A 16405-nucleotide genomic window follows, 5' to 3' on the forward strand; every position below is an offset into this window, starting at 1 on the left:
CCCAGCTAATGTTTTTTGTATTTTTAGTAGAGACGGGGTTTCACCATGTTGACCAGGATGGCCTCGATCTCTTGACCTTGTGATCCACCCGCCTCGGCCTCCCAAAGTGCTGGGATTACAGGCTTGAGCCACCGCGCCCGGCCTTCAACGATTGTTCTTAAAGTGAATTAAAGCTGACCATATATTTCCTGGGGAAAATTCATTTAAAAGAGGGAAAGATAGTATTTACACAGAATCAAATTGCAAGAAAACACAGAATTATACTCAAATACTTTCATTCAAGAAAAAACAATTTATGTATAATTTCCTTTAAGAATTCAGATTCGTGTGCAAGTGAAGGCAGAAAGCGGGTGGGAGTCCTTTAAATTAGATCAATATGATGTGAGGGGAAGTTTTCCTACTGACATGCTTGTGTTCATTTGACTAGAAAGATACCAAAACATCTGAGTTCTTAAAGTATGTGCTGGCTGGCAGTTACTTGAAGGATTAGTAAGTGTTTGAGTCAAATGATTTTGTAGAATTGCTAGTACTTTAATTGATTAAGATTCAGCTTCTTACTTACTTTTACTCTACTTAAGAGATTCAATACTGTAAGCAAGACCTTAAGAAAATGCTTGAATTACTTAATGAAATCTATTGGATAGGCTAATTATAAAGTTACTCCTCTCTATTCCCTTAATGTCCTAAAAAACTTAGATGTTTTTGTTCCAATTATATTTAAAAGTAGTATCTATTTCAATATACTTTTCAATAATGTAGGCTGACCTTTATGCAAATGAGAATAGGTAAGATTTTATCATATAAAACCATTTGTTAATAAGGTTGGGAGGCCAGGGAGGGAGGAGTGCTTAGGCTAGGAGTTCACGAGCAGCCTGGGCAACAAAGTGAGATACCATCTCTACAAAATAAAACATAAAATAAAAAAGAAATTAGCAGGACATGGTGATGCATGCCTGTAGGCCTAACTCCTCAGGAGACAGAGGTGGGAGAATCACATGAGCTTATGAGTTTGAGGTTATAGTGAGCTATGATCTTGCCCTTCAGCTCCAGCCTGGGCAACAAAGCAAGACTCTGTCTCTTAAAAAAAAAAAAAAAAGTAAATAATTAAATAAGGTACAGTAATATGGATACCAGTTTAGAGAAACAACTCTTTCTTAACTTGCTGGATTATATATTTTGTGGTTTAGAAGTTATTTTAGCTTGAAGAGTAACTATAACAGTTTATACTGCATAGGATATACTGTTTTCTTAGAAGATGTTTGACTAAGAATTTGTATTTAAGATTTGCTAGGAGCAATCTTCAAGTGTCAGGACACAATAGTGGCTCTTTGAAATGCACATTTGGTTCCCTCACTCCCCTGATCTTGGATTCTAAGTTCTTACCATGGTCCCTGGAACCTGAATGTCATCATCTCCTACCAGTCTTTGCACAGCTTCCTCTGGGTACAGTAGCTATTATTCTTGCAGTTCCTGTAAACGCATCAAAGGGCTGCCCTTCCTTGACCTTCCCTGGTTCCTGCCTAGAGGCTCCTCCTCAAGATACCTGCAGATGGGCTCCTGCACATCACTCCATCCCTGCTCTGCTCAGATGCCCAACTTATCTAAAATAGCAACTGTCACCCTGGTTTTACTTCCTCTTCGGCATCTTGTTTTTCTTCATAGCATTTATCACTTCTGTTATTTTATTTCAATTTCTTATTTTGTCTATTCTCCTCCCACAAGAATACAATCTCCATGAGGGCAGAGACTTTTGTTTACTACCAACGGCCAAGGCCCAGTAGAGTGGTGGGGATTTAATAAATGCTTCATGTTATGGCCGGGTGCAGTGGCTCACACCTATAATCCCAGTGCTTTGGGAGGCCAAGGCAGGTGGATCACTTGAAGCCAGGAGTTTGAGATCAGCCTAGCCAACATGGAGAAACCCTGTTTATACAAAAAAAAAAAAAAAAAAAAATTAGCCTGGGTGGTGGTTTTGTGCCTGTAATCTCAGCTACTTGGGAGACTGAAGCAGGAGAATTGCTTGAATGTGGGAGGTGGAGGCTGCAGTGAGCCAACATGGCATCATTGTGCTCCAGCCTGGGTGACAGAGGGCGATCCCATCCAAAAATAAAAAAGTGCTTCATGCTGATTTGTTTAGCAAATGAATCAACGGTCAAATATGTTCTTGTGCTTGTATAGTCCTATAACCCAGAGGCAGTAAAGCCTGGTAATTAAGGCACAAAATCTAGAATCAGACCTGTTTTTTAAAATCATTTACTAACTAGTGTAACCATGGGCAATTTAAACTCCTCAAGTCTGTATTTCTTCATCAATAAATGGTAACATTTACCTCATTAACTTCATAGTGTCAATGTGAGGATTAAATAAACTATTTATACATATATATTTTGTGTGCTTGCGTGTGTGTATGTGTGTAGATGGAGTCTCTCTATCGCCCAGGCTGAAGTGCTGTGGCATGATCAGCTCACTGCAACCTCTGCCTCCCGGGTTCTTTTATACTGTTTTTACTGCACCTTTTCTGTGTTTAGATACATAATTACCATTGTGTCACCATTGTCTACAGTATTTGGGACAGTAACATGTTGCATAGGTTTGTGGCCTATGAGCTCTAGGCTATACATCATACAATCTAGTTATGTAGTAGGTCATACCATCTAAGTTTCTGTAAGTATACCCTATGATGTTCCCACAGTAAGAAAATTGCCTGGTACTTTTCTCAGAAGGTATTCCTGTTGCTAAGCGACATAAGATTGTAGTTGGAATCATAGAAGTGAGCCTTCTAAGGCTCAGTAAGTGAACCTTTTAACTAAGTCAAAGATTGGCTTCTTTCACTTAGTAATATGTGTTTAAATTTCCATCATAGCTTGATATCTCATTTTTTTGTTTTTTTAAATTGTGGTAAAATTGTACATAACATTTAGTAATCTATTTTTGTGTGTACACTTCAGTAGTGTTAAGCACATTCACACTGTTGTGCAATTTCTAGAACGCTTTCATTTTGTAAAACTCAAATTCCAGGCCCATTAAACAGCTCCCCATTCCCCTCTTCCTCCAGTCCCTGGCAAACATCTTTCTATTTTCTGTCTCTATCAGTTTGACTACTGTAGGTACCATACAGTACTCTTCTTTTTCTGACAGGCTTATTTCACTTACAATAATATCCTCAAGTTTCATCCATGTTGTAGCTTGTGTCAAAAGTCCCTTCTCTTTTGAGGTGAAATAATAATCTATTCTATAGGCTGGGCGCAGTGGCTCACGCCTGTAATCCCAGCACTTTGGGAGGCCGAGGCAGGCATATCACCTGAGATCAAGAGTTCAAAACCAACCTGACCAACATGGAGAAACCCCATCTCTACTAAAAATACAAAAATTGGCCAGGTGTGGTGGCATATGCCTGTAATCCCAACTACTTGGGAAGTTGAGGCAGGAGAATCGCTTGAACCCAAGAGGCCGAGGTTGTGGTGAGCCAAGATCACATCATTGTACTCCGGCCTGGGCAACAAGACTAAGACTCCGTCTCATAAAAAAAAAAAAAAAAAAAAATCCATTGTATGTAGGTACCATATTTTATTCATTAATCTATCAATGAACATTTGTGTTGCTTCTGCCTTTTGGCTAAGCATGGGTAAACAAATATCTCTTTGAGAACCTTTTTTTTTTTTTTATTTTATTTATTTTTTTTTTTTGAGATGAAGTCTAGCTCTGTCACCCAGGCTAGAGTGCAGTGGCATGATCTCGGCTCACTGAAATCTCCACCTCCCAGGTTCAAGTGATTCTCCTGCCTCAGCCTCCCAAGTAGCTGATTACAAACACCCACAACCACATCCAGCTAATTTCTGCATTTTTAGTGGAGGCAGGGTTTCACTGTGTTGGCCAGGCTGGTCTTGAACTCCTGACCTTGTGATCTGCCTGCCTCGGCCTCCCAAAGTGCTGGGATTACAGGTGTTCACCACTATAGCTGGCTAATTTTTGTATTTTGTTTTTTTTTTTGAGACGGACTTTCACTCTTGTTGCCCAGGCTGGAGTACAATGGCATAATCTCGGCTCACCTCAACCTCTGCCTCCTGGGTTCAAGTGATTCTCTTGCCCCAGCCTCCCGGGTTCAAGTGATTCTCTTGCCCCAGCCTCCCAAGTAGCTGGGATTACAGGCATGTGCCACCATGCCCAGCTAATTTTTTGTATATTTTTGGTAGAGATGGGGTTTCTCCATATTGGTAAGGTTGGTCTTGATCTCCCAACCTTAGGTGATCCGCCCACCTTGGCCTCCCAAAGTGCTGGGATTACAGGCATGAGACACCGTGCTCAGCCAATTTTTGTGTTTTTAGTAGAGACAGTGTTTCATCATGTTGGCCAGGCTGGTTTCACATTCTACTCCATTTTTCCCAGTTATATTTAAAAATATTTCAGATATATGTAAATCAACAGGAAAAGAAGTTCAACTTTAGGAAGATAATAACTTAATGTTGTTTTAGCTTTCAATAATTAAGATAACATCTAAAAATCACAAAAAATGGTACTTTAAAAAATTTTTGAAATGAAACTATTTTTTCATTTCCCTGACTCCAACTTTGTATGGAAAATGCGTGTAGAAGTATGAGCCACCACATCTGCCCTACTACCCTGCCCCTGTCCCCACTCTATCCTACAAAAGATCAGATAAAGCACAAAAATGTTATAAAACAAAGTTTATTATGCAATACTTTGTCATAATGGATTGCTTCTCTTTGGTAAAAATAAACTTTATAAACATTTTAATAACCAGAGATTAGATACAAAAACTAAGCGTTTGTAAGTTGTTTTTAATATGAGCAAAGACTGGCAACGGAGAAGTGGCTCACTTGTGACTGGTCATCTATTGGCAGTTATAACTCAAACTGGGACAATTTTTACGCGACATCAGAAAAAAGAATAAGAAAACAGTTTGATAACAAATTTGTTGAATCAGAAAGCATTCTTACACTTTCATTTAAAAATAAATAATAGTTACAATGAATTGGCAATTATACGTTTTTATACACTATATGATGGCAACATAATACTTTAAAATTAAGCACTTAGTTTAATAAGAAATGTACAACAATTTAAAAAATAAGTTTTGACAATGGCACTGGCAGTTAGATGCAAAGAATATGCTTTAAGAAAAAAAAATGGCAGGTATAATATTAAAATACTCCAATTTGCCTTTCAATAAATATTTTTACTACATCATTAACATATTGAAGTAAACTTGGTTTAAATCAAAGCTTACACATTTCAAACTTAAAAAAAACCTATAACATATATGTAAACCAGAAAGCCTCAAAGTTTCTTAAATAAATGCTATGGCGTTCACAAAAGGGTGTTAAGGTGTTGTAGTATTTAAGACAATGGTCTTTACAGCTTTGTGAAGTATTCACATCTTTTGCTTAAATTGCTGGGAAAGGCCTCCTAGTCTACCAAGACACATACATTCCCTCTTTAACACATTCTCTAGTTTGACTTTGTGCTAAAGTATATTGAAGTGAACATCTAGTATGAACTCTTTACATAATGCCTCAGAAAGTAGCAAAAGAAAAAATATATATACCTAACTATACTATATACAAAGGAATTCAAGTTAAAAGAAGTCATGCTGGCTATGAGGACAGGAAAGGCTTGAAGATGGAAAAAGGGAGGTGATCCACCTTTTCCATGAATTCAGGTAATCTGTTTTTCTTTCTCTGAATTTGAAAAGTAAAATAATAACTGATTTAGTAATATATTGCACAAAAAACTTCAAAAATATATATTCAAGAAACACTGATTCTATTTGGGATGTGAAAGATGAACAATTGTGCTGAATCAAAGCTTTTTACTAGGGATCTACTGGAATCAGTTGCAACAAAACTTGTATTGTTTTGATGAAGGGCAAATTATATGTTAGCTTAAATCACCGTTTTAGGATATGTTGGAAAACATGTGAACTTCCTTGGAGTTTCCAAGCTGTTTTTATTACAGGAAAATTTGCATATTATTGGGAATACAATTTCCAGTCCATAGAACTTGGAATGACTCTACTTAATTGTGTGGTTATTAGCCATGTTTCTCAAAACACCTGAGGAATAAGCATAATCCCAATGGAAGGAGTAATTGGAGGACCATAATTTAAAAGGCTCGCCCCTTTGAAAACAACTGACTTGCTAAATTAGCAAGTGGAAGGTGATGCACTAAATTATGTTTATGAAACTGTAAAATATTGTGTAACTTCTCCCTGTTAGCTTTCAGTGCACAAATGTTTATCATCCTTGCTAGTGATGAATATAACTTAAACATTTAAATTTGTGGGAAGAGTGCATAAAAAGGAAGAGAAAATTCAAAAGATGTAAAGAATTACTGTTACATACATCAAGACAAAATAACTTTGAAGATCCCTACTAGAGCCTGAACTAACTCTGCTTCTCTTAGATCACTTTCCTTTTCTTCTAAAGAGTAATTATCTAATAGATAGAAACCAAGTGGCACATTTGTGATATAGAATTTCAGAACAAAATAAACTGGTACCAGATCACTGAAACACTGTTCCTAAAGTCTATGCAGAAGACTATGGTAAATAACTTAAAAATAGTTATTAAAATGATATGTGTAATCTTTTTATAATTTATACTGTGGTTAAAGCATTTTTGGTTTTTTGGTGTTTTATTCACTGTCTATAATAAAAGTTAACTCGGTTTAGTCATTTTCTGTAGATGTGACCTATAAAAAGAAAAAACCCAAATACCTTAGCCTGTATGCTATTTTTCATTAACAAGTTTAAAAATTACTGTATTTTGACAGCACCAATTCATTAATGTGGCTATCCAGGTTAAATTAAATTTAACATGGAAACAGAACAGAGAACATTAATACTGTTAGCCTGACTTCAAGTCTTGTCAATTGAAAAAAAAGTTTTTAAAATCATGACAGTTTTGCTGAAATAAAAGTTAAAATATTTGTCTCTTAAAATAATGCTTTATAATCATAGACACAGCTAAAAGCATCAAGTCAACATTGTTACCTTGACTGTGCATGTTGTGTATGTATGTGTACATATGTACATAATCTATCAGAATAATGAAAACAAGATCATTGTCTATGACTTAGGATGCAGCATAAGACTGAACTTTTGAAAAGGTGCTTCCACCATTGTAAAAAAAAAAAAAATACAATGAATAAGTTTAGTTTAGCATCCTGTTTCCAAATAATCTAATCAAACTATATAAATGATACTATGAAAAACTGTCTCATATAAGCAGACTGTTCAAATAGTTAAGATATTTAGTCAAAGCATTTTTGAAATAGTACCAGAAAATCTTTTCATCATGGATCAATGGCACTAAAGGTTATTACACTGTGTCCTCAAAAGGGTGTATTGTATAAGATCAATTTTAGATGAATTTTGAAATTCATCAAAGTATTTTGCCTGTAAAATTGCACTAAATCTGTTAACATTTAATTTGGTATACTTATGAATTTAATCATACAAAGCTTGGACAGAAGTTTTTTCCTAAATGACCTACTTATGATGACATATGTAATCAGTACTCAAAATGTTTCATTACACTCCATTCCTGTTACAAGATTCTCAGAATGCAGTACATGCGGCAGGCAAATGAAAGATTCTCTTATTACAAGTGTGTCAAAATGGGTGTACTCCATAACATATTTTATTGGCTATCTCCTCTCACTGGATAACTTACACTCAACAAAGGCAGCTAGTGGCTAAAACTTAATGTTTGCAAAGCACCTTGGGAGAGAAATAAAGGCCCCAATAAATGCTATGCAGTATCTGTGAAGTAAAAACACTTCAAATCTACCATCGTAATAGGAATTGGGAGTGTTCTTAGATGAAATGATACCACAAAATTCCCCTTTCTAAATCTTAGAACCCTTTTTGTATTCTCTACCTATGTAACCAAAAGAAACTTTCTAAACATCAGGATGTTTTTAAATTTATGTTTGACTTTGCTCACACCAAACAAAAAAATAATTAAAAACAAAATAAGACAAAGTTAAAAAAAAATCAATCTTATCCTACCAGACTATGTGTCAGGAGAGAAGTATATGAAAAAGACATCAGCAAAATTTTTAGCTGGATCAGTAACTATAGTTACAGATTGGAAAAGAAAATGAAAAAAATTGAGAGTCACCAAATCTTACATTCCAACATATTAACAGAGGGAAGGATTTTTGTCCTACAAGTTTAAGACAGAGGCTGGGGATATCCTTATATAAAAATTTCCAAATCTTGGAGACACTTATCACAAAAATTATGCTTTTAGGGCTTCACATCATATATTTCCGATCAGGCATGATCCTGACAGCAATTGTTTAATAAAAATTTTAAAAACCAAAAATGTTTTGAAAGAAGTAAGTAATTAGTATCCCTTCCCTACCCTAAAACTAACGAAGTCCATTATGGCTTTGATATCCCTTGTAAAGAATTAAGTGAAAGAGTATTGCCACACTTTAAGTATTTCTATTTTTTCCGTTGTTTTTGATTTTGTGTCTTTGCAGTACTTATTAGGGAACTTAAACAGGTACGAATTCCAGCAAGGTGGAGCAGAGATCCAGCTGCCTCTTTGAGCTCCTCATCAATTTCTTGACATGTCTGTTTTCGCATCTTTTTGCCTGACTGCCCTTTTTCAGAGATTTTTGCACAAGGCTGTGATGCATAGCCACTGTCTCCAAGAGGATCATCTTCATAATCAACGTCTGTATCTTCTTCACTGTGAAATCCTTCACTGCCATCACTTCCCACATGGCTATTCTTTGGGATAAATTCATACACCTCATCCACAGAAGACAGGGAAGACACGCTAGACCTGGATGCGCAACGCTGTGCTGCCATGCTACTTGCACTGTAATTGTGATCTTCTTTTGGATCAATGCTGGTGGCTAAAGAATCACTCTCTTGTAATCGTACAGCACTGGGATGATGAAACGCATTGCCATAACTCCTTTTTTTTTGCAATGCTGTTTTAATAGGAAGAGGCTTCTCACCTGTGGAAAATAAAACTTCCATCAATAGGTCAAATGTATTTGGTTGCAAAAACAGACCATTTTAAACTACTCTACTACTCTTGAGGAGTAACTATTTTAGATTAATGATGCTTTGTAGATTTTTTACTTTTTTACCCAGAACGTATCATTCTGCAAGTATTAATTTGAAACACTTAAAAACCATTTAACAATGTCTTGACTTTTCCATTGAACATCTATTTTGAATTGCTAACAAAGAATGCCTCAATATGAATGTACCACTGTTTAGCTAATCAATTCCGTGTTAATATTTAGGCTGTTTCCAATTTTTCATTAGTATAAATTATGCTGCAATACAAATCCTTCCGGATGCCTTTTCTTGAATATATGCAAGTAATTTTTAAAAAGAGATATGAAAAAATTGCTAAGGGATACATACATTTTAAATTATAATTGGTATTCTCAAAATGCCCTCCAAAATGGCTGTACCAATTTACTCTCAACAGTGTATAACAAAACTTATTCCCTACTTAACACTATTATCAATCACTTAAATTTTTTATAATTTTATGGACAAAAATGTTATCTCGATATTGTCTCATTTTGTGTTTCCCCAATTTCTAGAGAAGTTGCACCTCTTTTCACATGTGCATTGCCCACATACATTTCCTCTTCTAAGACCCACCTCATCATATATTTTGCTGACTTTTTGGTTGAACTGTTTTCTTATTTCTTACTTGTAGAATTCTTTTATGTATATACTTGATAGAAATCCTTTGTTATAGATGGAGAAAACATGTCTCTAGCATTTTATGTAAGCTTTTCTTAGATATACTTTGTTGTCAGAATGCTAATTTTTTTTTTTTTTTTTTTTTTTTTTGAGACAGAGTCTCACTCTGTCACCCAAGTTGGAGTGCAGTGGCATGCTTATGGCTCACTGCAACCTCTGACTCCCAGGTTCAAGCAATTCTCCCACCTCAGTGGCCCGAGCAGCTGGGACTACAGGCATGCACCACCACATATGGCTAAGTTTTATATTTTTTGTAGAGATGGAGTTTTGCCATGTTGCCCAGGCTGGTCTGGAACTCCTGGTCTCAAGTGATCCACCTGCCTCAGCCTCTTTCCCAAAGTGCTAGGATTACAGGTATGAGCCACCATGTCTGACCAGAAGGCTACAATTTTGATGTTTTATTAAATTTACCCATTTTTTTCTTTACGGATTTTGCATTTTGTATATTAAAGCTTTTCCTAGTCCAAGTTCACAAATATACTTTACTTACTATATTTTCTTGTTTATAGTTTTCATTTTTACATTTAGCTCTTCAAGCTTATTTTCTAAATATGTTATATTTTTCTTCATTTCTTGGTCAATGTAAAAAAAATCATGGCATTAACTTCCATCTCTCAATTGCTCACATAAATTAATGAAAGTATAATAAAACAGAAACAGAATTACTCAGATTAAGATACAATTTGGTTGGAAAGAAGTAATTTTGCCTGTAAGTTATTTTACAATTTAAGTTAAATTTGAAAAGGCACTAAAAATTTTTTTCAAAAAATGATTGCTTACATTCTAAAATTCCTTGTTCTATAGAAGTATTTAAAAGCATCATTGCAGCAGCAGCATCGATATCAGATTCTAAAAAGGGAAAAAATAACATATATTAATGTTCTTTATAAAAGAGAGGCTATTATAAGTACTTGCATGCACCCAAAGATAACCAGTATCAAAATTCTGGTGTATATTCTACTAAGAAGAAAGCATAAACATATATTAAACAAAAATGAGATATTATATATTATTCTGAAGTCTGATTTTGTTCACTTACAATCATGAAACAGTTCCGTGAACAGTATTGTATAAAAGAGATAGAGAGGTACCATAAATAATAAAAGTTCTCTTCTTTATTCACAATGAAAATGAAAACTTGAACTGTATTTCAGTAAGGTTTCCCTTAAACAGACTAAATTAGCTAAGAATGTACAGCATTACTCCTTTATTTTTTTTTGCATTTACCTTGAATACTACTATTACCTATGCATATCCGCAGTTATGAAGTACTATGTTAATTACATGCCAGTTTCAGGAGACAAAAATATGTAATTGGTCAATCTAGGTCATGTAAATCTATAAATGCTAAGTGAATAATTATGCAGAAACAAAAATAATTAGTAATGTTTTTAGTCATGATCATACACAAGCCTATAAGAACTTACAGATTTACAGAATATTCATGAAATCAAATAGACACTCCATTAAAAATGGGCTTTAAAAGATTGGTAAAATCAGCAGGTTCTACTACAGGTAAAGTTATTATATTCTCATATCTACTTATATATACTGCTATAAGTTCTTCATCTTGGTGATATATTAGTCTGAATAACTAAAGAAAAGTAAAATGGTATAATCTCAATTAACCATTAATAATTAGAAAAGTTAGAAAATGTTTATAAATTTTAGCTTACAAAAACAAATATAAAGTAAGACTCAGATACAAAATTTCTAATCCGTATCTCAAAGCTGGAAATTTTTATTACCATAAAGATATCCTATTTACTTTCAATGTCTAATTTATAAGTGATTACAGATAATAAAGCCAAGAAGATACTGACTTGTTTTCTCTCCAACTAGACCATAAACACTCTTAAGGTAGGAAATGCTACTGTTATCGATAACATTAACAGGCTTAAGTAAATCAGATGTTGGCTGCTATGAAACAGCGCATAATACTATACCTCTTTTTCCCCAAGTAAAATGTGACTTTATGATCCATAGCTAACGTCTTAGTGAATGGGGAAAAGCTGAAAGCGTTTCCTCTAAGAACTGAAACAAGAAAAGGATGCTCACTCTCACCACTCTTTGTCAACATAGTACTGGAAGCCCTAGATGGAGCAATTAGGTAAGACAAAGAAATAAAAGGCATTCATGTTGGAAGAGAGGAAGTCAAATGTCCCTGTTTGTAGACAATGGTATATTATATATAGAAAAAACTAAAGACTCTACCAAAAAACCCTTAGAACTGATAACTTCAGTAAAGTTGCAAGACACAAAATAAATACACAACAATCAGTAATATTCTCTATACACAAAACAGCAAACTAGCTGAAAAAAATCAAGATGGCAATCTCATTCACAATAGCTACAAAAAATAAAATTGAAATACCTAGAAAAAATTGAATACAAATAGACATTCTATACTCATGGATAGAAATAATTAATATTGTTAAAATGACAACACTACCCCCAAAGCAATTTATAAATTCAATGCAACTCCTATCAAAATACCAATGATATTCTTCACAGAAATATAAAAATAATTCTAAAAGTTGTATGGAACTATAAAAGACCCCAAATAGGCAAAATAATCTTGAGCAAAAAGAACAAAACTGGAGGCAAAATACTAACAGACCTCAAAATATACTACAAAGATGTAGTAGCCAAAAAAGCATGGTACTGGCATAAAAATAAGACATATAGACCAATGGAACAGAACAGAGAACCTAGACATTAATTCACGTATTTATAGCCAACTGATTTTTTAAAAAAATATATATATTTTTGGAGGCAGAGTCTTGTTCTATAGCCAATGCTGGAATTCAGTGGAGTTTTCTTGGCTCACTGCAACCTCCATCTCCTGGGTTCAAGCAATTCTTGTGCTCAGCCTCCCGAATAGCTAGGATTACAGGGGTGTGCCACCACACCCAGCTAATTTTTATATTTTTAGTAGAGATGGAATTTCACCATGCTGGTCAGGCTGGTCTCAAACTCCTGGCTTCATGTGATCTGTCCACCTCAGCCTCCCAAAGTGCTGGGATTACATGAGCCACTGCACCTGCCCCAGCCAACTGATTTTTGACAAAGGTGTGAAGAACACTAATTGGGGGAAAGACACTTTCTTCAATAAATGGTACAAAGGAAATTAGATATATCTATATGTAGAAGAATGAAACTGGACTCCCACCTCTCACCCTATACAAAAATCAGCTCAAAATAGATCAAAGACCTAAATGTAAGACCTGAAACAAAACTACCAGGAGAAAACAAAGATGAAACACTTCAGGACATTGGTCTGGGAAAAGATTTTATGAATGAGACCTCAATAGCATATGTAACAAAAGCAAAAAAACAGAATTATATCAAACTAAAAAGCTTCTGCATAGCAAAGGAAACAATCAACAGTGAAATGACAAACTACAGAATGGGAGAAAATATATGCAAACTACTTATCTGACAGGGGATTAATATCTACAATATACACGGAACTAAAGCATCTCAACAGGGAAAAAACAAACAAACCAAAACCCTCTAATTTAAAAATGGACAAATGATCAGAACAGACATTTCTCCAAAGAAGAGATACAAATGGCCAACAAATTTAAAAAAAGTTAAGAGGAAAGAAAAATAGAAAGTATTGGGGAAAGTGGTTACAATTTTAAATGTAGAGGTCAGGGAAACCCTCAGGAGGGCAGGCTACAGTTGGGCAAAGACCTCAGGGAGGGAAAGAATGATATTCGAGGGAAAGGATTTGAATCAATGATGTCCACATGCCACAGCCAAGAGGCTAGCAAAAATAATGACCTCTCCAATTCCTGTCTTTTTGGATAAAGCCTGAGACAATTTGTTTGAGTTCAGTATTCTAACATGTCTGAAGAAGAAAAGATGCAGCCAGTAGCCCATATTGTATCTCTGTGTGAACTGGAAAAAAGGCAAATCTTCCTCCAGGTGAATGCTTCCCTGCTAAAGGCACACAGCTAGAAGAATGGAATGTGGGCTGAATTTCAGGCCCCACTCACTGCCTTAAGCCAGGTGTACTTGCAGAGGGAACAACTTGCTTGGCATTATGCAAAAGCTCCAACAGACAGATTATTTCCAAATGAATTTTTCTTTCTTTCTTTTTTTTTCTTTTTGAGATAAGGTCTCACTCTGTCACCCAGGCTGGAGTGTAGTGGCACAATCATGGCTCATTGTAGCCTCAAACTCTCAAGCTCAAAGGATCCTCCCACCTTAGCTTCCCAAGTATCTGGGACCACAGGCATGTACCACCGCACCTGGCTAATTTTTATTTTTATTTTTTGTAAAGAAAGGGTTTTACTATGTTGCCTGAGTTCAAGTGATCCTCCTGCCCCATGCTCCCAAAGTGCTGGGGTTACAGATGTGAGCCACTGTGCCCAGCCTAGTTTTTCTTTTACTAAAAAAGGATTTATTTTCTTTCCAATTTTATAAAAGAGGAAAGAGAGAATCTAGCAAGGAAATACATTATGAGGAACCAATTACAGGAAATTTGTCTTATAAATGAAGCACCTATAAAATCTTCTTACTAAAATAATTAGTTTATCTCTAACTTGATTTCTTTTTTGAGATGGAGTTTTGCTCTTGTCATATAAGCTGGAGTGCAATGGCATGATCTCAGCTCACTGCAACCTCTGCCTCCTGGGTTCAAGTTATTCTCCTGCCTCAGCCTCCCGAGTAGCTGGGATTACAGGCACCCACCACCACGCCCAGCTAATGTTTTGTATTTTTAGTAGAGATGGGGTTTCAACATGTTGATCAGGCTGGTCTTGAACTCCTGACCTAGGATTACAGGTGTGAGACACCATGCCTAGCCTAACTTGACTTCTTATAACAAATATGTTATAAGAACATATTTTTGAAACACAACACCTAAAACTGATAAGAAAGCTACATGAACACCATTTCTGAATATTTTAAAGTGAAAAGAAAATTAAGTACTGTTTCGATAACAGTAAAATGGTAGGAAAAATACTCTTTAAATAGATTTATTTACCGTAGATAACTTACTATAGCCAAATTGATTTGAATTCTCCAACATGAAATTAACTTTGTGAAACCAAACATTTCTTTGCAAAAGGATTTTGACTATATCTTATTTGTTTAAAATTTATAAGCATGATTTCTGCAATGCCTTGTCAATTAACTCTGAAAAAAAGTTTAACTTCAACATTAAAAATAAGCGATAGAGAAATGACCCAAAGCACCATCATAATCAAGAACACCCAATTATCAATGATTTGTCCAAGGTACAATCTTGAACTTCATGGAACAAAAGCAATAAAAATTATTTGGGTATAACTTACAAACAGTTTTTAATTATAGTGCCAAATCTATTTTTGTTGATTGGCTATTTGTTTATTGACAGTGTCTCACTCTGTTATCCAGGCTGGAGTGCGGTGGTGCAATCATGACTCACTGCAACCTCCACCTCCCAGATTCAAGTGATCTGCCCACCTCAGTCTCTCCTGTAGCTGGAACCACAGGTGCGCACCACCGCGCCAGGCTAATTTTCATATTTTTTGTAGAGACGGGGTTTCACCATGTTGCCCAGGCTGGTCTTGAACTCCCGAGGGATCCATCCTGGCCTCCCAAAGTGCTGGGATTACAGGCATGAACCACTGTGCTCAGCCAATTTTGCTATTAAATTTAAACTGAAGACTCATTTGTTTATTGTCACATTTGAAAACACTTCATAACGGTATTTTTTCGTTGATAAAGTGCCTTATGCTATTTTAAAGGTGGCTCTGTTTTTAAAAACAGTAACACTATTAGCTATTTTATCTAACATACCCGGTTCACAAAGAACCAAAATTTGGTAGTTTCAAACATGCTACTGATTTCCTATCTGGTTCAAACAAAACCATGTCAAAACTGTAAATTTGGCTGAATGTGGCTCATGCCTGTAATCCCAGCACTTTGGGAGGCCAAGGTGGGTGGATCACGTGAGGTCAGGAGTTTGAGACCAGCCTGGTCAATATAGTGAACCCCCATCTCTACTAAAAATACAAAAACTAGCTGGATGAGGTCATGCACACCTGTAATCCCAGCTACCAGGAGGGTGAGGCAGAAGAATCGTTTGAACACAGGAGGTGGAGGTTGCAGTGAGCTGAGATTGTGCCACTGTATTCCAGCCTGGGCGACAGTGACACTCTGTTTCAAAAAACAAAAAATCAACAACAACAATAACAAAACCTGTTAATTTGTACTTCCTGGTTCATAGTTCCTTAATCTTGATGTTAGGAAATTATTAAAAATAATTGAGAAAACAATTAAAAGACACCAGTTTTAGCCATGTGAGAGTAAGGTTCTAAGACGAGTACATTTCTGTTGTTTGATTCTATTTGTGTAAGGAATGCCATGAGAACTATAGAAATAATTTAAACGGTATAAGCTCTATAGTAACTACAAAAGGATTTGTTGTCTCTATCAAAACTAATATACACATTTGCAGAGTATCCAGATGGAGAAGCTGTCTCTTGTAACTCTTTGAAGCAGAAGAAGAATTTCAATAAACTACCAACACTTTAAGCTGTCTGGACCACTGGTTTAGTTTCATTTCAATAAGACACAAATCTCAGATTTATATTTTCCTATCATCACAATCAGCTACCTTAGTTTTATATCTGTTTGTAGTAT

At 35.4% G+C, this 16405-nt stretch overlaps 1 protein-coding gene across 3 annotated transcripts in view; it reads right to left on the minus strand.

The window, feature by feature from the left end:
* Nucleotides 1–4668: 4668 nt before the first annotated feature.
* FOXN2 (forkhead box N2) overlaps nt 4669–16405 on the minus strand; it is a 69087-nt gene continuing 57350 nt past the window's right edge. For all 3 annotated transcript variants that reach the window (XM_032292176.1, XM_032292177.1, XM_032292178.1), the window contains 2 exons: nt 10547–10615; nt 4669–8997 (listed from right to left, as the gene is read on the minus strand). In XM_032292176.1, the coding sequence (XP_032148067.1) occupies nt 8474–8997; nt 10547–10615 (593 nt within the window). In that variant the 3' untranslated portion in view covers nt 4669–8473. The remainder of the gene's footprint in view (nt 8998–10546; nt 10616–16405) is intronic.

Source organism: Sapajus apella, unplaced genomic scaffold (assembly GCF_009761245.1).
Source record: "Sapajus apella isolate SASKATOON/1434 unplaced genomic scaffold, GSC_monkey_1.0 scaffold26, whole genome shotgun sequence".
NCBI lineage: Eukaryota > Metazoa > Chordata > Mammalia > Primates > Cebidae > Sapajus > Sapajus apella.